Source organism: Cheilinus undulatus, linkage group 9 (genome assembly GCF_018320785.1).
Source record: "Cheilinus undulatus linkage group 9, ASM1832078v1, whole genome shotgun sequence".
In the NCBI taxonomy this organism is placed as follows: domain Eukaryota; kingdom Metazoa; phylum Chordata; class Actinopteri; order Labriformes; family Labridae; genus Cheilinus; species Cheilinus undulatus.
Window position 1 is genome coordinate 4,702,041 of NC_054873.1, and position 22,561 is coordinate 4,724,601.

Genomic DNA, 22,561 nt, shown 5'->3' on the forward strand with positions numbered 1-22,561 from the left:
AGATTTTGTGCAACTCTAAGGGTAATCGAAACGCAGCTAGAAACTCAGTCGTCTCAGTTCATTTGTTGAAAAGAACCCCCACAGCATGATGCTGCCACCACCATGCTTCACTGTTGGGTTGGTATTGGGCAGGTGATGAGTGGTGTCTTGTTTCCTCCAGACATAATGTTTAAAATTGAGGCCAAACAGTTCAATCTTGGTTTCATCAGACCACAGAATCTTGTTTCTCACAGTCTGAGAGTCTTTCAGGAGATTTTTTGCAAACTCCAAGTGGGCTCTCATGTGTTACCCACTGAGGAGAGGCTTCCGTCTAGTTACTCTGTCATAAGCCCACTGATGGTAGCCCTTTGGGTTCTTAGTCACCTCTCTTACTTAGGCCCTTCTTCCCTGATTGCTTAGTTTGTCTGGAACCGGAAGAGCCCTGGTTGTGCCAAATGTCTTCCATGTGAGAACTGTGGAGGCCACTGTGGTCTTGGGAACCTTCAGTGCTGCAGAAATGTTTTTGTTGTCTTCCTCAGATCTGTGTGTGTGTGTCAACAATCCTGTCTGAGCTCTATAGGCAGTTCCTTTGACCTCAAGCTTGGTTTCTGCTCTGATATCATTGTCAGCTGTGAGGCCTTCTATAGAGAGGTTTGTGCCTTTCCAAATCATGTCCAATCAGTTTAATTTACCACAGGTGGACGCCAATCAAGGTGTAGAAACATCTCAGCAAAGATCCAGAGATATGGGAAAAACCTGAGCCACATTTCAAGAGTTGCAAAGGGTCTAAATACTCATGTCAATGTGATATTTCAGTTTTTTTATTTTTAACAAATTTTCAAAAAACTCTAAAACTGTGTTTTCACTTTTCATCGTATGCAATTGTGCAACAATAAACTCTGATGTCGGTGTAATTCACAAGTTTTCAGTGGTCCCCAAGAAATACTAACCCCATGCCAACAGTGCTTTAGTCTTAGAGCTTGTCCACAAGTGAGCTTTATTCTGGAAAACAGGAAGTTTTCCTCCTCTCCTCAAATTTAATCCTGTCATTGACCTCTGAGGAGTCTTCTGCAGCTTCTTCTGCATGACCTCAAAAATGAGGGGTGAACCTGATTTATGGGTCTAACTTTTTAGATCTTTTTATTAGGAAACTAGCCTCGACTGCAGAACATGAACTGCAAACCCCAAGAGGACTGATTTCTAGGAAAAGCATTTGCAAAACAAAAAACGTGCATGTACAATGATGCCATTTTTCTTTAATAGAAAATCCCCACTAATACACACAGAAACAACCCTAACTAGAGCAGACTGACTGTATTTGTTGATTTTTGAGGGATGTCTTCAACGGTAGCGGGTCTACAGGATCAGACACTTGATGATCAGACAGAGTCCTAGGAACATGATGATGCACAGACAGGAGAAATGGAGTGACAGGAGGAGCAGGATATCTCCCAGCAGGCTGTGCTCCCTGGGGTGAGGCAGAGGGGCGACGGGCTGCTGTGGCGGAGAAGGAGGAGGAGGAGGATGCGATGGAGTCTGGGGCATCTCGCAGTAAACCCCCGTCCAGCCCTGGTAGCACTGACAGGTGAATTTGTGCTTCATGTCTAAGATGTCGTGGTTGTTGAGGTGACCCCTGACGTGGAAGCGGGGACCCCGGGGGGCCGGGTTGTGGTGGATGTGGAAGAAGCGCGGGTTCAGGTGGAGGTAAGCGCCGGAATCGAGGCTCTTACGGACGCACCTGCCGTTCTTCTTGCAAAGTGCCTTACTGCACAGCTTGGCTGCAGAGGTGACGTTTATAACGTAATGACCCAGAGGACCGTCAATGTACTTCTTCACAGTCAGGCAGTTTCTCTGGAGGAAGCAGACAGCAAAAGACATCATCATAACTCTTAAAAAAAGACCAAAATCAACACAGTGCAGAGCTTCCCCCTACCTGTGTCCGTGCGTACTCTGATGATCCCCAGAGAACAACACCTGATGCTCCCAAAGCAGCGCTCTCTCCGATGGTGTGAATGAGATCACTCTGAAACAGAACAAATCATCTCCTTTAAGCCTGTAAACATCTAAATACATCAACTTTTCATGATGAATACCATGCATACATACAACATTTCCCCATTAAAGAGACAGCAGAGAGCAAGACTGAAAGCTTTTCATGACACAACAGATTTTTTTGCCCTTCTCCACCCTTCCTTTTAGCTTGGATGTAGCTGTACACTGTAAAAAAAATTCCGTTAAATTTACAGTAAAACGCTGGCAGCTGTGGTTACCAGAGATTTACTGTAAAAATTACGGTGAGAATGTATGCGATAAAACGGTGTTTTCATTCTACAACTGTAAATATTACAGTTCAAACCTGTTTTTTTTTTACTGTAAATTTCTGTTAAAAAAATACAATATTGTAACCGTTTATACAAGGATTTGCTGTAAAAATAACAGTTATACTGTAACCATATTTACGGTAATTTGCTGTACAACTTACTGTAATTTGATGTAGAAATTACAGCTCTATTACAACATTTTCTACAGGGATTGGCTGTAAAAATAACGATAATGAAACAAACCTGTTTACGGTAAATTACTTTAAAAACACCAGAAATCCTGTAAACCTAAATACAGTCTATCTCAGTAATAAAAACAGTAGACTCGTATAATGTTTAACGGTATTTTATTATAACTACTTAAATTTTACAGTAAATTACTGGCAGCTGTGGTTACCAGAAATTTACCGTAAAAAATACTGGACAAAACATGAGAAATTACAGCTGATGTTTGCAGATTTTACAGTAGTAGCTTAATACTGCCTTACTTTAAATTTTACAGTAAATTACCAGCAGCTGTGGTTGCCAGAAATTTACTGTAAAAAATACAGTACAAAACATGTGAAATTTCAGTTAATTTGCTAGATTTTTGCAGTAGTGCCCTAATACTCCTACTTTTAACAAAAGATTCAAGCTCTCTGATAAACAATAAGAAACTCTGCAGTTATATGTTTGCAATAAAAAAACCTTTCAACACATCTGATAACTTGTCTGTATACTCACAAAGCAGTTTAGATCTTGGAAGAAAAAGCTTGTGTCCATATGTATGACAGGTAGTCCTTGGTGTAATGCATGAAGATGAAACAAAGTCACTTGCCCCTAAATGATTCAAGAGTAATGAGTCCAGTCTTGACTGAAGAAGGCCTTCCACTTGGGAAGCTTCACATGGCCAAGAAACTTCATCTTCTTGAAGACTCGAGCACAGTTCATCAGGTGTTCTACTTTGGACTGGCTCCATCCTCTCTGCAGGAAGTACATATACAAAACAAAGTTAGAGTGATTCAGTGCTTCAGTTTAATGCCTACACGGATGTAAATTTGAGAAAACTAGGCTCTAATAAGCCATGCTTACAATCAGCACAACAGAATAAAATAAACAGTGTGTACAGTACATACAGATCATTTCTATAATAGAATATGGTGAAGAAACGCAAATGTACCCACAAGTGCTAGCTATTAAGTCAGCAATCACCTAACAACAGCCAATTACTTTTTCCCTTATTGATTATAATGAGACAGTTATGACATATTAATTGCAATTTGCTTTTCCTTTATAGTTTAGAGCTGTGGTGCCCAGGCTTGTATCCACTGAGCTCCCCCCTCCTTCACATATCCAAGAAGATATGGACCCACACAAAAAAGTGACGTAGCTATTGCTGTAAAAACTAAACATAAATTTGAATTGATGTCATTATTTAAAGCAGTTTTAATTTTGGCAGATATTTTTAATTTTAGTATTAGTTTTAGTCTTTAAGTGAAATGAATTTTAGTTTCAGTCACATTTTAGTCATTTCTGTCCATTTAGTTTTAGTCCATAAAAAGTCCTCACATTTTAGGTTTTACTTTTAGTCCAAGCATTTATTGTCTTGCTTAAATCTGGTACCAAGTCATAGTGGGATGTTCTCTGCACCCTGCCAAACCTGGGGTCCCTGCTTTCTACAGCTGAGAGACAGAAGAGCTACAGCTGCATTGTTTTTTGACAGAATTACCCACAGTGGAGAGATATCATGGATTTTGAATGTCCGACGAAAACTACATTACATTCTAGTCAAAAACTAAACTTAGTTTTGTCAGTTTTAGTCATCACAGATCTATTTTTGTTAGTCTTAGTCTAGTTTTTGTCATGGAAAACAAAGCTGTCGATGAACATTTTTAGTCATAGTTTTAGTCGACGAAATTAACACTGATCTAAAGCTACACACAATAGCCCAAACCACAAGTGTTAGCAAAAGACCTTGGTATGAACCATTCATAAGGGTTATATTGTGATTTTAGGTAGTTGAACCACAAGATAAATATTTGCAAACTATGCTCTTTATATATATATTTACTTGTAAGACCACCCAAATAAATATAGAATTTGCTTTTACATGTAAATATAATATATAATTTTATATATAATTTCTATCTAATTTCCCTTCGGGGATGAATAAAGTTATTATTGTATTGTATTAGGGTAAGCCTACCCATTAAGCCCAGGCACCATTTAAGCCCACTTGCGACTTTGAAGTCAATTTAAAAAAAAAAAAAAAGAGGGGCCTGTCTTATGCTATACATTATTTTGTCCAATCACACAATTTCTTAATTATATGTCAGTTTTTGTTTGACACCAATCACATTTGTAGATATTGAAAAAGGCCCGCCTACATTTGTGCAGTCTCAAAGAGGCTCAGATAAAGTCGCCTCAAAACTTTGGTGTTTTGGGACCCCTCAGAAAGAACCTCTTTTCAACCATTTTCAGCCACTGACTTGTTAAGTACATTCATATTATGTAATTTGAGAGATTACTGATTTGTTTTTTTGTGTATAAACAGGTAGTTTTTTGTAATTTCTTACTATTTAGTTTTATGTGAAAAGATGAGTCATGCTAGCTAGCGTAGCGAGCTAATCACTAGTCAATACATGTAGCCCTACTGATAGATACACTGCTTAATGATTAAAAATGATAAGTACACAAACTAAGTGTTTTCTGATTCATTTTACATAAATCTTACATAAAACTTTGAACAAGAATTCCTTGATAATTCAGAAAGTTTGGCAGAAGAGGAATAACTGTGATGGCAAGTTTTACAGCATATTTAGGCTACAGGCATTTCTTTAAACATTTGTTTAATTTTGGTGAGAACATATTATCTTCATTTCCCTGGTAGTCACTGTAGTACCATTTAAGCCCAGTGTGTTCCATTTAAGCCCATCTGATGTGTTTCAATAGAAAAAAATGAAATTTTGAGGTTTGATAGCTTTTCGCTGTAATCATGTTGGATGTTGTTATACTAACTTCATTAACACAAGTACATCACAGATCACACACTGACCAGAAGAATTGTTATGTCAGTTAATTTTGCATAATTATTTGTTTATAGTGAGAAAAATGCCAACAAAAAAGAGGAATTACAGCAACTGTCCTAAAATCATCATTGTGACAGCCAAACATTAAATCTAAGTTCAAAAACTAAATTGTGTTTAACATGTATAACATGTTACTGAATTAATATGTTTACTACTTGAAAAATGTAATAATTTTTTTAATTTCTGTCAATAAACGTGGTTGTGGGCTTATTTGGAACACACGTGGGCTTAAATGGTACTTAGGTACCAATTAAGGCCATGCCAGACTTTTGACTTTATTCATAACATTTCTTTAATTTGTTCTTTAAAATATGCATAAGTAAATAAATATACCTTCAAATGAGGGATTAATCCTTCATTCTAACAAATGATCATGTTTATAAACCATCTTAGTATCTATGAAAAACACGTGAACTTAGATTTTGGTGGGCCTAATGGGTACACTTATCCTAAATGCTTTGGGGTACAAAAGGATTTTGCTGTAACAAAGATGATGGGCGCTGAATTTTAAATCAATCATAATGAAAACATATGACTCACACAGAAAACTGTATTGGCCCCCATATGGTGTGATCATCAGAACACTGAGAACAAGCTGGACAAAGCAGTGGCATGGCAGTATTCTGGGTATTTCTACATGACCAGATTAATGCAGTGCTTGGTGTAAACTACATAAAATAAACATAAAATGGCTTCATGTTGCTTAAAGAAAGATTAATCTAAAGAATTTATTGAGGTATGTACAAATGCTGTGCAAGGCTTACCATTATTAATCCTTGATAACTGGCGTCTTTTTAGAAGAGTGGAATACCGGAGACAGTATAAAGTAATGGAGTCCTAGTCACTACTAGCAGAAGAAACAGGACCTTAAAAAAGAGTAAGGAAAAATAGAAAGACAAGGTAAAGCACCAAATCATGTCAACTTAGAAGTTTTGAACACTTATGTATGCACTGATTGCAAAGTACTATCCAATTTTTGAATTCACTCAAAAAAGGAGTGGACCCAATCTCTTCTTGTCCCGTGAGCTGAATGTCTTGTCACATCCCTTGTGTTTTGTGGCAGAAGCTACAGCAGACACAAAAATGCAGACATACATGTAGAGTGATCCAGCTGTCAAGCAGTTATCAGACGGGTGTTGCTGTGTTTATATGTTCTTCTAAAATCAACACTAAGCTGTGACTGGTGCTACCCTCTCCACTTAGAGTGTGTGTTGATCCCACAGCTCTGTATGTCATCTTGCTTGCCCTTGCGCTTTTTCTGCTCACAACAGTTTAGAAAAAATGCTGCACATCTATTTTTTTTTCTTGTTTTTTAAATTTGAAAATTTGTTTACTATCAAACCTAAAAATCTGAACCAGAATCTTTATTTTCATTGTACACAAGTACAACGAAATTTTGCACAGTTCCATTCAGTGCAATTATTATTACCTCTGCCAAGGAGGTTATGTGATCGCAGGGTTTGTTAGTTTGTTTGTTGGCAACATAACTCAAAAAGTTATGGATAGATTCTGATGAAATTTCCAGGAAATGTCAGAAATGGCAAAAGGAAGAACTGATTTGATTTTGGGACTGATCCAGATCATCGTCTGGATCTAGGAATTTTAAAGGACTCTTCACTATTGGGAGATAGGGCTAATGGCGGAGGTCTGCGCTCTCTGAGTGCTTTTCTAGTTTATTATTGCAACTGCTCTGGGATATGTGCTGTTTTCAGTCTGTTAGTTTTGGCTCTTATTGTCCTGAACCGTCTTCCTCAGGATAGCAGCTGTTACAGGTGACGATAACACAGTTATAAAAATAACTGATATTGTATCATATGATGCACACGGCTGGAAGGAAATAAAACATTTTGCCAGCATTACACTATACCACATAACTACCTCTAAAGAGGAAAAATTATTACCTCTGTAGGAACTCCTGAGTGGATCCCAATGCTGGTCAATGCATAGCATGAGCTGCCTTGAAGCCTAGCAAGAGGCTCCTGGGAGGATGATAAAAGTAGAAAAGAATTACAAGCAAATCATCCATTACCATCCAAATGAGTCTTTAAAGTGTTTCTGAGATCCACTTACTACAAACAACAATACATGGGGCAGGCTTTCCACTGGTACCCCATCTGGCAAGAATGTTTCAACAAGGCAAAAGAGGTTGTCTTCTTTTTTGTCGAAACAGGAGAGAAGGGGAAACACCATACCCTTTATGTCCTCTGAGCAGCCCTCCAACTGTCCTCTCTGAATCTTGAGCTTTGTGGCATCCTGCAAAAATCAAGTGAGCTATTAAATCTTTAGTGCCATGACACTGACGTGCACATATCCCCATTGTGCATTTAGGAGGTGCTGGAGCCAACAGGTAGTGCCCAGGACCACCACAGTCCACCACCACACTATCCCCCTTATTCCTGGGGCTGCTACTGTAAATGTGAATATGGTAAAAACTTCCGGTGCCAAACGGAAGTAGGCTACATTAAATACATGTATTCTAGTACAGCAACTAACTATAGACGCTAACAAAGAACGACAGTTGTTTCAATAGGAATTCTTCTGGAATTTGTAAATATTTATATTTTTGTTATCACATGTTCACATTGTTTGTATTATAAGCTGTAGATAAGTAAATAAGGTGGATACCACATTATTCCTGGGGGTCTACTGTAGCTATGAATGGAAGTGGAACTTCCAGTACAGTAACAATAATAGCAAAAACATGATTTTTCCAAAGGCTTACTAAAGTGATTTAGTGTCAACAGTGGTTGTTCTGAAATAAATAAATATTTGCTGTAATAAATACTGCTTCATTTTTGTTAAATCAATGAGCTGAAATTTTTTAATCATATTTTCTGTAATGCTCAGTACCTGCTGCTATGTTCATGGTACTAATATTATGACAAAGTTAAATATGTCTCTCACAACATGCTGTCCACTGTCTAAATGCATCGGGGATGTGATTCTTTTAGTATTAATTTATCATTAATTCTTAATACAAAACTTGACATTTACCAAACTGAAGAGCTGGCAACTTGAGTCATGGATAATTTTATAGATATAATTCCCATATTTTAGAGGGATTAGTTTGTAAAATGAGAATTTCAGCAACTCCACAAACTAGAAATGTATCTTTTTATACTGATATAAAGCTAATAAAGTTAGCTATATATGCCCGTGTATGTTATCTAAAGTAATGTCATCAATTTGAACTCTCCAGTAGAGGCTAGAGAAATAATAATAATATTATCCACTTTGAGGTGAAGCAGTCTAAGTTTATGTAGTTTGGTATTAAAATTGCTTTAATAGTCACGTTTAGCATCTCGTTTCTATGCAAAGTCCCATTTAGATAGAACGGAGCGGATGTTGCGCCCATATTCATGGAAGGGTAGGAATAAGCTGGAAAGCCTACCTCAGGGGACTCTGAACACAGATATGAATATGACTCTGAACACAGATATGAATATGACTCTGAACACAGACATGAATGTGACTCTGAACACAGATATGAATGTGACTGAACACAGATATGAATGTGACTGAACACAGATATGAATGTGACTGAACACAGATATGAATGTGACTCTGAACACAGATATGAATGTGACTCTGAACACAGATATGAATGTGACTCTGAACACAGATATGAATGTGACTCTGAACACAGATATGAATATGACTCTGAAGGGGAAAAATCCTTCACCTTAGGTCGCTCTGAAGCATCAGTGCTGCGGCGGGACTCTCACTTTTTGGCTAGGGGACATCACGGTCCTCACGGTCACTCCCACCTCATCTGGAAAACTCCGTCCTTTTTCTTACCCTCTTCCCAGTGTTCCCAGTATCCAACCGCCCATTTTTTGTGCATTTTTCAAAAGTCTGAAGTGGGCGGAGTTAGCTCTGAGCTTGGGGTTCACTTATGGTCCCCAACACAGCAAGTGTTAAACGTTCTCCACGCTGAAATGACAGAAAAAAATACAAATCAAACAGCAATGTTGGCTGGTCTAGAACTGAAACAAAATGCCTCCTGACCCATTTAACTTCTACCTATAAACACGTGGTGTTACTGAATGAAAAGAACTCAAGAAATATTTGACACTACGACAAAAGAAGCTCTACATGCCTTACCAATAGCTCGTAGGCTGATGCTCCGGGTGACGTCGAATTAATACACGCCAATGTCCTGCTTTGTATTCCATCTTCGTTTGCAGCCCGTTCTACGAGCAGACAGCAACTCTATGAAATAGAGTCCACAGAACGAGACCACAGAAGACACGAAAGCGCTGTAGTGTACCAGGCAGCCGTTGGCGGTTTGATTTTCCAACGAACCACACACGCATGCGTATAAGGTCCTTCTTTCCCCGCGCCTGCGCGAAGCCGTATTCGCGCATGGCAATTGACTGCAACCACAGTGCGCAAACGTATTTCGAGAAAGCAGCACTGTTAGTGTACATGGAGGGAGGTGACTGAAAACTGTTCACTCTGTAGCTCGTTTCCTAATTGTTCCATTTTAAACACCCAAATCGCTGTTCTAGTACAGACAGAATAGAAAACGTTCCTGTGTAGACAGGGTTGAATGGCGACGGGAAACAGTTTTTCAAAATTATTTTTATATATTTATTTTTTATATTGATACAACTTTATTGAACAGATTCCAATAGTTAATACAGCATTGGCACATGAAACAAAACGTATTTTCTTGACATAAATAACCCCACATACAGGTAAAGAGAAGTTTAGATTAAATTACATAAGGTATGAGAAGTAAATTAAAATTTCAGAAACTAAACCATGGTTTCATATTGTTTTTTTTTAAAGAATTTTTTTCCCCTTAGAAATCAATTTGATAGACTATATGTACAGTTCACATTCATTTTTAAAACTGATTATGGAGGGTTTCTTGTCATTCTATTTGCATTCATGTTTAAGTTGTTTAACCAGTAAAAATAACTATTGTATTTATATAATGTATATACTATATATTCAACTGTATTATATACATATTATATATACAGTATGTATCTCTCTCTCTCTCTCTCTCTCTCTCTATGTATATATAAAATAGTTCTTTCCAATTACCTTGTTATATTTCCTATCAGTAATATGTGTCATCCAATTTTAGTTCTGGAAGATTGACTGAAACATTAAAGTACATCAATGTATTTTGTGTTAGATGCATTAAAGGAAGTGGAATGGCTTTACAAATGCAATGGCATTCTTTGTGAGAGCAATTAACATCATTCTTTTCCAATAAATCAGTTAAACTAAAATAATTGACCACTTTCATCCATCAAATTAAGAACAAACAAAATGATTTTTGGTACCATTCTTGTTTCAATAAGGTTTTCATATTAACTGTAACTGTCCGCTTATTTCACAAGGCAGCATCATGTGGTGTAGCACTGAGAAACAAATGTGAACATAACAACAAATTGGTGCTTGTTCACAGGTTTTGCAGGTTGACAGGTTTTTACTGTATTTTCTACAGAACTTTCCTGATCATGCAGTTTTTTTAACCTCTTGTCCCTGCTAAAATTACGGTATGTGATTGCAATTTTTTTCACAGATTTTTACTGTGAATTTAAATGTACATGAGAGAAAAGTCTGTAATTTTAACAAAATACTACTGTAATTTTTAGAGTAATTGCCCGTCTTGAAGATTACAGTATTTTTCCTTTATTTTCACAATCTTCTTTCGTTTAAACGGTACAATTTTGTAATTATTACGTACTTTAATTGTAAATATTTATGTTTCATACCGTTGCTTGATTTACAGCAATTCTGTGTATTTTATACAGTAATATATGTTTATTTGTTTTACGGTCTTTTACTGTTGCTATTTGACAGTCTTTTGCCGTATTTTCTACGGACATTTTTTACAGTGTAGAATAGCGGTAGTTTCATAAGAACTTGACTACTTTTTCTTTATACAAGTACTAAGAGTTACTCTGAAAGCTTGTCTTGGCAGAGAAGACATTTATGCACATCTCCTGACCATCCTTGGGATCAGTTTTGTTCATGGAGAATCTCCTCCATTTTTTCTCCCCCATTTTTGTCACTTTTCACCCAGTGTTTGGTCTTTTATGGTGATTTTGCCCCTTTTCAAAAGGGTGGGGTGGGGGGGTGGCCCAATTTTTGAAAAATGCGCTGAAGTGCCCTCTTGGGAGCCAAAACACATGCTAAAGTGCCGTCTGGTTGGCAAAACACACTAAACTGCCCCCTTGGCTGGTTCAAACATGATAAACTGCCCACTTGGGTGGCAACAAGGCATGTTTAAGTACCCTCCTCATTGGTAAAACACACTAAACTGCCCTCTTGGGTGAAAAAAAAACATTTAATTGCCCTCTTGGCTGGTTAAACCATGATAAACTGCCCTCTTGGGTGGTAAAAACGCATGCTAAAGTGCCTTCCCGGTTGGCAAAACACTACAGTTGCAATGACTTTTATGTTGGGCCCTTTTTTGATTTATATTGAGCCAGAACTATATCTCACAGAACCAGTTTGGATTATCTGGTGCTAATATGGTGTTAAAGTGCACTAGAATACAGGAAATGGCATCTACTTAATTGAAAATGTTCTGGGGGAAGACCCCCAGACCCCCTAGGGATTTATTTATTCATTTTGTGTGTTCTTCACAGTCCAACGTTGAATCTACACAGTTCTTGTGGATGCTGATCCTAACTACAAACTAACTTCAGTAGTCGTCTAGTTAGTCTGTTTCAAGGCTATATAATGTGCCATTTGTATAACATATAAACATGTCTAAAGTGCCCTCGACACACACAAATCTTATTGCCCTCTTCAGTGGTGAGAACGCGCTGTATGTGCCCTTTTTTTTCTTTTCGCCCCTGCCCTTGAAAAAATCTGTGCACGCCACTGACTTTGACCTAATTTTGCCACTTTAGATTGTTGCTTTTGCAAAAGTATTTTTCAATAATTTGGGTCTTTGAGCAGGGTTGAGTAATGCTGATCTATTTGATACAAATTTCAGTCTGTTGACCAATTCACTTTTGATTCAGTAATGACACTAAATGCTATGAAAAGTAAATAAAAATCACAATTTTCATTGTGGGCTTCTCTAGGGCCCCTTCCTACCGTGGGCCTGGGTAATAAGTACCCGTTTTCCCCCCGTGCTACAGCCCTGGTCCCAGACAGACCTTAAGAAAAGTCCTGCTCTTCCCAAACACTTTCCCAGATGATTGTGAAATTAAGTAATGCTGTAGACACATGTAACCATCTAACTGGCCTGTCAGATTAAAGTGTGGTCCTGAGCTGTCATGTTTCCAAACCAAACCAGAAGGCTCCCTGTGAGAATGCTCTCAATTGTTGATTTGTAGAAATTTATAAGAATTCTTTTAGACGTGCCATTTTTCCAGAGATACCTACGCACCATTTGTGGTAGCAGCCAGATAGTCCGTGATGAAGTCTGGGAGCAATGTAAGATGGCAGATATAACCATCAGAATTTGTTTTTCAAGACCAGTAAGCATGCACACTATGTGCTACCTCAGCCTCTCCATCACTTTAGTGCGACTGATTTGACTGTCAGACTACATGCTGCAGACTAGAATCAAGCTCAGTCCAGGCTTTTACCTCACATTCCTCTGGAGTAGCTTTAATTGTCTGTAACACTGCCATGCTTTGTTCCAGTATTTATCTGCCGGTTGTTTTTAAGACTGGCTGTCGTCTTGTGCTTAATGCGAGTTTTGCTGCTTGTATAGGTAGGCTCTTCTCTCTCTCTGTCTCTCTTCCCCCTCTCACACTCATGTACTCAGTGATCATGTATGTGCACATGGGAACCTAGAAGATAAGCATTAATAACATTTTCCCCAGTGTAGATGCTACTAACACCTTTTGTTATAATTCTTACTTGAAGATGTTGACATGGCCGCCATGATGTTTGGAGGTTTGATTCTTCCTTAAACAACGTCTGTAGTGACACTTACCTCTGACAGGACCACAAAGGTGTAGGCGTAGAACGGTCTGGAGTAGACAAACACGGGCAGCGTGAAGTCCGTCCTGGCGATGGATGCGATCCTCATGGCTTCTTTGACCCGATAGTGGACGAACCTGACCGTGTTGGGGGACGACTTGAGCTCATAGTCCAGGTAGATCGAGGGATAGAGGGCCGTGCTCTCCCTCCAAAGCCACATCAGGTGGTCGTTACGTACGTGCTCAATGTTGGGGCATTCCCCGGTGTACCGCTGCGGGTGCTGCTTGTACCCGTAGTTGTAGCAGTCAGGGAACAGGTAAAACCCCCACAATCCATCCGGCCTGCGTCCTTCAGCTAACGCCAACGTCAGATTCATGAACGCAAGCCCAGCCCTCTCGAAGCTTTCCTTCGCTTCGTTTTCGACTTTGCTCTCCGGCCAGTTCGGGTGAAGTTTCCGGATCTGTTCCTTGGATTTGTTGCGATAAATGTCCTTGGATCCCCAGTTTCGGACCCACTGAGGCCTCCAGTGCTCCCAGTCGATGACGCCCAAACCTCTGAAATCCTTATGGGGGATCAGCTTGTCGATGTCGGCTCGGGCTTTGCTCAGATGTTTGGAGACGCTCTGGTTCTGAGGTAGTCCTCCGTTGATAGGATCCCCTGTATTGGAGTAGTACGGGTAGTATCCCAAGTGGCTGTGGTAGAAAATGGTGACATTCGGTCCACTTAGGGTTTCATTTAGGTTAGCGACGATGTCAAAAACACTAAGGTCCAAGTCCACTTTGAACCGAAGGCGGCAGGACTCAGTGGGAGCGTTCCACACTACGACAAAAGGCCGGTGAGGGAGCAGAGGCGCCCGAGCTGGCTTCATCTGGTCACCCCGAACTTGGACCTCCAGTCCCACGCAAACCCACAAGGCCAGAGCCAGGAGGAGACGGAGCTCCATCACAGCCATGGCCCCCGCTTCCTCATGGAGCAATTAGTGGTCCTGCAGAGGCCAAGAGGAGAATCAACATGTAGGGAGAGAAAACAAACACGTTACGAGGATGAATGAGCAGAGATAATGTCAGGAGAGATGACTGATGAAGTGGACGCTCCAAATTCCACAACACAACAAAACACAAAGCTCCCCTGTTCTCGAACGGAGCTGGACTCAATGAAGAGGATTCCCAGTCCTGTCCTAGAGAAGCAGTGAAGGTCTGGACCAGGAGGATAAACTCTACTCTCTCAGAGGTTTAATAAAACCTATTTCAACTGTAACCAATGATTTTATTTAGTTCAAACACAGGAAAACACAGTTCTTAATACTGCATTTTTTACATGGTGGCAATGAAGGTTTCACCTGCAAGGATCAACAAGATGCTGTATGACAAATAAATATGCTTCTGAATAAAATAATACTTAATGTCTTACTGGCATCAGTCTGAGGAAGCTCCTTAGAGCTTAAGGGTGCAAGAGTACCTGGATGCATCCGCGGACCTCCACTTCATGGAAGAAGTCAGAAAATCGCCGCCATATCTTGTCTATATCAGAAGTCACTTGCAGTCATTCCAGGGACTGCAGGTGGAAACTAGCATTTTTGCTAAAACCTAGCACATAACATATTATCATTGTATGTGATTAATGTTTTTTTTGTGCATTGTCCCTGATCAAATAAATAAATTCAATTTAATTCAACTGAACAGCTTCCTTCTTCTTTTCTTTGTGCATCGCCGCCATATTGATATAAGCAAGTTCGTCATATGAGGAAATATAAGTAGATGAAAAATGTGCTAGTTTCAGGTTAACAAGCACAGTGATAACATTTACATTTATTTTAATGAATCGTTTTATGATCCAAATTTACGTATCACTGAGCCCAGACATAATATGCGACAGGAGACTGGCTGGGTGGCCAGACGTCACCGCCATGTTGCCAGAAGCAAGTCTACTGCGTCATTCAATACAGTAGACCAGGACTGTGCATGTTTTCAGAATAAAAAGCTCAAACAACGAGATTACATGGATTTTAATGAACCGTTGATTACAAATGATCCATGTCAAAAAAAATAACTGAAAGTGAAACATAAAAGCAGAATCTGCTTTCTTGTATTTTCTCAGTTAAATGAAAAGATGTACTCCATGATTTAAAATAAAATAATTTCATATAAAATACAGTTTCATATATGTTTAGATATTTTTTATTCCGAATTGATATTTACAAATTTATATATTAATCTGATCATTTGACCTATTTTTTCCAATAACTTGCACAACAGGGCCTTTTTCACGCGTATACGAAGTACTTCCTGTTTAGCATTTATTGTGCCGGGCCACTTCTGCCAAAATGGATCGTCTGCACAAAAAAACGATTTACGACTTATTTATATATACAGTGCTTAAAAAATTTATTAGACCACCTGTCATATTTGTCTCAGAGACCATCCAGCATCATCAAGTGCTTTAATGCGGACTCTTTCATTTTCTGTGAGCTCTCCACGTTTTACCATTTCGAACAGGAATGAGGAATTTCAAACTGAATTCACCCAAATTTGAGCTGGCTCACTGGGCTTCTTTGAGAAGTCAGAAATGAATCAAGCATAACATTCAATCATTAAAACTCATTTTTCTGTTCAAGAATGCAAGTAAATAACTATAATTTGACATATTAATCAAGAAATAATAATGTGCTTTACTATTTTTTCATTTTTTTTTTTTTTTGTAAATCAGTCAATTTGAAAATTCATGGATAACAATAATAATGATATTTTAGCATTAAAAATATCATTTGGGTTAAAGAGCTTCTACATATTGGTGTATTAACCATTGCAGAAACATAAGAAATGATTTTGGTAATTACCAGTGCTGTTAATTTAGGGCAGCTGTGTCATAAACCTTACTTTGGGTGGTGGTCTAATAAATTTGTTAAGCACTGTACTTGTATTTCACTATCAGTTATTATTTTTACTATGCATCGATTATTAAATGATTCTTTAAAATCCATGTAATCTCGTTGTTTGAGCTTTTTATTCCAAAAACGTGCACAGTCCTTATCTACTGTATTGAATGACGTAGTGGACTTACCTCGGACAACATGGCGGCGATGTCAGTGTCTGGCCAGCCAAACTCCTGTCGCATATTTTATCTGTGCTCAGTGATACATGAATTTGGATAATAATTCGATTAAATAAAATTAATGTGATGTAATTGCTGTTCTTGTTAGTCTGAAAACTAGCGTATTTTTTGTGTACTTGTATTTCCTTATGCGACGAACTTGTCTATATTCTTTTGCCGGCGATGCACGAAGAAAACATGAAGAAGCCGTTCAGTTCAAGTGACTTCCGTCATTGAGATATGCCGACGCCTACAGTGTTCTCATACATTAAGATGGACTAATTCATCAGTTAGATATTTTTATTTGACTGCAAGTTTACTGCAGACTGGCCTGAATTAGGTTCATAGATGCACTATATTTCCAAAAGTATTTGCCCACCTGCCTTGACTCGCATATGAAATTAAGTCACGTCCCATTCTTAATCCATAGGGTTTAATAGACGTCGGTCCACCCTTTGCAGCTAAAACAGCTTCAACTCTTCTGGGAAAGCTTTCCACAAGGTTTAGGAGTGTGTTTATGGAGATTTTTGACCATTCCTCCAGAAGCGCATTTGTGAGGTCACACACTGATGTTGGACGAGAAGGCCTGGCTCTCAGTCTCTGCTCTAGTTCATCCCAAAGGTGTTTTATGGGGTTGAGGTCAGGACTCTGTGCAGGCCAGTCAAGTGCATCCACACCAAACTCTCTCATCCATGTCTTTATGGACCTTGCTTTGTGCACTGGTGCACAGTCATGTTGGAGCAGGAAGGGGCCATCCCCAAACTGTTCCCACAAAGTTGGGAGCATGGAATTGTCCAAAATCTCTTGGTATGCTGAAGCATTCAGAGTTCCTTTCACTGGAACTAAGGGGCCAAGCCCAGCTCCTGAAAAACAAGCCCACACCATAATCCCCCTCCACCAAACTTTACACTTGGCACAATACAGTCAAGTACCGTTCTCCTGGCAACCACTAAACCCAGACTTGTCCATCAGATTGCCAGATGGAGAAGCACGATTCATGACTCCACAGAACGCATCTCCACTGCTCTAGAGTCCAGTGTGCTTTACACCACTGCATACGACACTTTGCCTACCACTTCATGGCTGAGTTGCTGTCGTTCCCAATCGCTTCCACTTTGTTATAATACCACTGACAGTTGACTGTGGAATATTTAGGAGCAAGGAAATTTCACTACTGGACTTGTTGCACAGGTGGCATCCTATCACAGTACCACGTTGGAATTCCCTGAGCTCCTGAGAGCGACCCATTCTTTTACAAATGTTTGTAGAAACAGTCATGCATGCCTAGGTGCTTGATTTTATACACCTGTGGACATGGAAGTGATTCGACCACCTGATTTCAATTATTTGGATGGGTGAGTGAATACTTTTGGCAATATAGTGTATTTTGAAGCTGCTTTTGAGTATTTGAATTTTGCAATGTAAAAAACAGTATTTAATTGGACATATTTGTATGAATAATTTCAGAATCATGTATTGGGTCTCAGAAAAATTTCAGCTCCATTTAAAAGGCTTTGGGCTTATATTGATTGAGTTATAAAATCAGGACATTTTCAGTCTCTTTGTAGCTCCAGCTTTTTATTTTCTTCCAACATTCCTCTGAAACTGCTCCCTCCAGCTCTTTATGTAAGAGCTCCCCAGATAATTGCCCTTGGCGCCCCCTCACATGCAACTAATTCATAATTCACTTTTTCCAAAGTCGGGGGAAAGATATTGTGACCCGGCTCTTGGGAAACATGGCCACTGAGGTTGCCTCCAAGGAAGCCACGGAAAATCTCCCATCATGCTCTTTGTGGGATTGTAAGTGGAGCAGCGGAGCAGGAAACCGCCGGTGGGCTGAGGCTTCACCAAGCGTTTCAACTCTTCATTCATCTGAGGAAGCGTCGGCACAGAGATGATCGCTGATGACTTTAATGGCACGAGAACTTTATGATGCAGCCAAGCTTGGACGTGCATCAGAGACCAGAGCCAACTCTCCATCCTGGAGGTTTTCAGGAGCAGGAAAAAGATGACTCTGAGCTAATAGTCACAAATAGTCAGAATCGCTCCTTCAAAACATCTTAAAAGGCAGTAATTTATCAGAAAGTTTCTTCATGTCCGGCTCAGTTTATGAAAGCGTTTCTCCGATAGTTTTCTCATTTTCCCAGCTGCATGGTTTCTCCACTCATCCAAGACAAACAAAGTGCGGTGAAGCCACTCAGGCTGTCCTCAAACCATCAAATCCCTGAAACACCGCAACAACAACCACAAGAAAGACCCCCCAAAATCCCAGTCTGGGTCCAAACTGACACAGGAGACTCAGTTTTAATGTTTTTGTGTCAGACAGACACTACAAGACGGGAAAACGCTGAACTCAGCTAATTGGATCCAGATGAGGACGGGAGGTTCACAAGCCAGATCTCCTGATTTGTTTTTTGCTGAGCCACTGGCACGGGATGGCAATGCCAGTTAGTGGACCAGTTAGTGGTCCAGACTGAAGTACCTCAACCACCATCAGCACGGGATGGACTCTTTTAAAATGTATTAAGGATGCTTAGAGTCTCGGCGGTGGTTTTCAGACTTTATTACCCGAGACAAGAATCTCAACAACATATTCATATCTGTGCCAAACAACCTCTGTAACCTGAGAGAGTCAGATCTTTTGTTGTCTATAGTTGTAGTGATAATATATGATTGTACAAATTCCCAGCGTGCACTCACACGAGACCACTGATCATCAACAGGTGGCCTGAGGGCCATGTCAGGCCCCCCCAAAGCTTCCTGTCCGGCCCCCAGAAGATCATTAAATTCAGAAAAGGAGGAAAAGAAGATTTTGTGGTTTTAAGGGTATCTTTTGGCTTTAAATGTCTGCAGCTGTTCAATCCACCCCAAAACAATTCACACGGAAGAAGTTCTAGAATGACTTAAAATTTGATCTGCTTTTACAAAAATTCAGCCATGATTAGTAAATTAGGAAAAAATGGGATAAGACTGGCAGAAATGTTGCAAAAATGGCAAGATAAAAAGAGGTTAAAACATGGCAAAACTTGGTAAGAGAGGAAAAAAGGGGCAAAAAGTATCAAAAATGGGTCAACAGTTCCAAAAATGGTGCATAATGGTAATGAAAAGTGGTTGGAAAGTTGCAAAAATTGATGAAAGTGGCACAAAATGGATCAAACATGCTGAAATAGTGGTTTAAATAGGTTAAAGAATGGCAAAAATTGGGTTAAAGAGGCATAAAGGGTCAAAATGTATCAAAAATGGGTGAAAGGTCACAAAAATGGTGCATGAAAGTAATGAAAATGGGTTAAAAGTGGCAACAATGGATGAAAAGTTGCTAATAAATTATAAAAAGCAGCATAAAGAAGATAAAGCATGCAGGAAAAGTGGCTTTAACGGTGCAGAAGGTTTAAAAAAGGGGTTAAAAGTTACAAATGAGTAGTAAAAACAGGGGCAATAATTGGCTGGGAAGTTCCAAAAGGGGGCTAAAGGGTGGCCAAATGGGCCAAAAGTGGCATGAACCAGTGTAAAAGTGGCAAAAATGATCAAAAAGGGGTTAAAAGTTGCAAAAATGGTGCATGAAAGTAACAAAAATGGGTTTAAAGTGGCAACAATAGATAAAAAGTTGCAAAAATTGATAAGAGTGTCACAAAGAAGATACAGCATGCAGGAAAAATGGCTTTAAAGGGGCTAAAGAATGGCTCAAATTGGGTAAAAGGGGCAGAAGATATCAAAAAAGGGTTAAAAGTAACAAAGAAGTGGTAAAAATAGCCTGGCAAAGTAGTTTAAAGGGCTTAAAGAGTGACACACAGGGGCAATAATTGGCTGGGAAGTTCCAAAAAGGGGCTAAAGAGAGGCCAAACGGGCCAAAAGTGGCAAAAATTGTTTTAAACGTGGCAAAAATGATCGAAATTTGTTAAGAGAGGCAAAAAATGTTGGAGAAATGGCAGAATGAAGGAGAGACAAGGGGTTAGACATGGTCAATAATGAGTATTGATGCTGAATCACAATAGTTGAGGGCCCATTCTCTGGGTTTATCAGGGGCCCAGCCACTACTGTGGGTGTGCCTGTCTCCTTGTGGCCTGCTGCATTATGGGTAACAGGGATAGATCTCACTGGTGATGCCTAAAAATGTCCTGCATTTTAGAAAATATACTAATACAATAATATGTTGTGGGGTTTTTTATTTATTTATTTTTGGGCTTTTTTAGTGCCTTTATTGGACAGAGGAGGACAGTGGATGGAGTCGGAAATGGGACGAGAGTGGGGAGAGACATGCTGCAACGGGCCACAGGCTGATTCACGGGTCAGATTTTGGAGATCAGTGGTTAAAGTCATTGAGCTTCAATTGAAATACAATTCCAAACCCCTCAAGTTGCTCTAAATAGTGCTCTATAAATGAACTTGCCTAGCCTTCATTATTATCGTATTTGCAAACTAGCTACAGAGCTAACTAGCACTTGAGTTACCTGTGAGGTAAGCTAGCCAGCTGGGTAACTCTGGCTTTAGACCTGGTTTTATTTCCTCAAAGCTGAAATCTGTCCCCCTTGGTAATTTTTCCCAGGGAAGTATTCGTTCTGGTCCTTTTTGTTATCAAGCTCTGTTTTAAGTGCTGATTAGCCTTGTTAGCATGCTAGGTTAACAAGATTCATGACCATGACTAAACAATTTAAATTCTTTATTCTATAATGGGCTCTATGCATGAACTGCTTCTGCATTTATTAGACCGCTCCCACACTTCCAGTCAGGAGAAGAGAAAGTCGTATGGTGGCACATTGGTTGCGGTTTACTCGCTGTTTGCATGAGTTACCTGAGCTGACTGTCAATGACGAGTTAAATTTAGCTGAAGATTTACACTGCAGCACGCAGCAACGATGTCCAGAAGTGCTTTTAACCTGTTTTTGAAACATAATTTTAGCATGTTTGAGCGATGATGGTAGAGTAAACACAAACAACAATGAAAACAAAACAAAAAACAACAAAACGGACAAATTAAGGCAGTATAGGACGGTTTAGATTCTGTTTTGGCTTAGCACGTATTGTTGGGCGGAAGTTGTGAAGCGGCCTTATTTTCCACCGGAAATACGCCAACCCCTGGCGTGCATAGAGCCCATTCAATTAGAAAGCAAGTTTTTAGACCTCTAACCCTGGGCAGTTTATTCCCTTGGCTTTCTGCATCTGGTGCCTCCATCATTTTCATGTATCTCGTGGTAATTTAGAGGGGAATCATTGGAGGTTATCGAGCTAGCGTTAGCGGGATTTTATCTGTGCGTTTTGGCAGAGCCGCCTGTACAGATGTGGTGATGCTGTGTTCGGGGGTCTCTGGATGCCCTGGAGGATTGTGTTTGATTCATGACCAGCTTTGTGGAAAATATGAAACCAGCCCTGAATTAGCAGTTAATGATCGAGCGTTAATGTCTAACGAGCAGAGACAGAGGGACCGTCGCTCTTTAGCAACACCACACAGCACTGACTCTGAGTGTGTGTGTGTGTGTGTGTGTGTGGGAGGGTTTGAAAACCACAGAAAGTCTGAGTCAGACGGCTGATTTCTCTCCCAGCGTGAACGTATACTGTAGATCATGCATGTGTGGATTTGTGAACGTGTCTACGACACAACTGGTTATGTTTTAATGGCTGTGCATGAAGGCTTTAATTAACAAATCCTCCAGACCACAAGACTTGACCTGGTTCATGATGGACTCTTGAAGAAAACAGACCAGATTTAACAGGACGGTCAGTGTAAAGAGATCCAAACTTTGATGCAGCATAACCAAACACTAGCAGGATGCCTTACCAGAAAACAAGAGCAATACCCTGAACTTATGCTGCAACATTCAGTCTTCTCTCTGCATTTGACTTTGTAAATTACATTCTTTTATTTCTCCGTACACGGCAGTCACGTCAGGAAGTATTGAGTTTTTCAAATGTCCATCAGTTCATCAGTGCTCTTCCTTTGAGTGTGATATCCCAGGGACAGTTTGCAGGATTTTCATTAAATCTTGCACAAATGTCCACTCTGACTCAAGGATGAACTGATTTGATTTTGTCCCCATGACTCTAAATACTGTTGGCACAATACTTCAAAAATGCATCAATGGATTTTATTTTTTTTCTTTTAATCTGGCACAAATTACACTTAGACCTGATTATGTTGATTACGTTTAGTAGGTCAGAGGTCACTAGAACTTTACATTTAAAGGTGTCAAAAGTAGGCGT

General features: G+C 39.5%; 1 protein-coding gene across 1 annotated transcript; it reads right to left on the bottom strand.

Moving 5' to 3' along the window:
- Window positions 1–1,258: 1,258 nt before the first annotated feature.
- On the bottom strand, window positions 1,259–14,228 carry hyal6 (hyaluronoglucosaminidase 6). The gene is made up of 3 exons (XM_041796583.1): window positions 13,290–14,228; window positions 1,913–2,002; window positions 1,259–1,830 (listed from the first exon to the last, which is right to left on the bottom strand). The coding sequence occupies exons 1-3, from the start codon at window positions 14,226–14,228 to the stop codon at window positions 1,336–1,338; spliced, it is 1,524 nt and encodes a 507-aa protein (XP_041652517.1). The 3' UTR covers window positions 1,259–1,335.
- Between the last annotated feature and the right edge of the window lie 8,333 nt (window positions 14,229–22,561).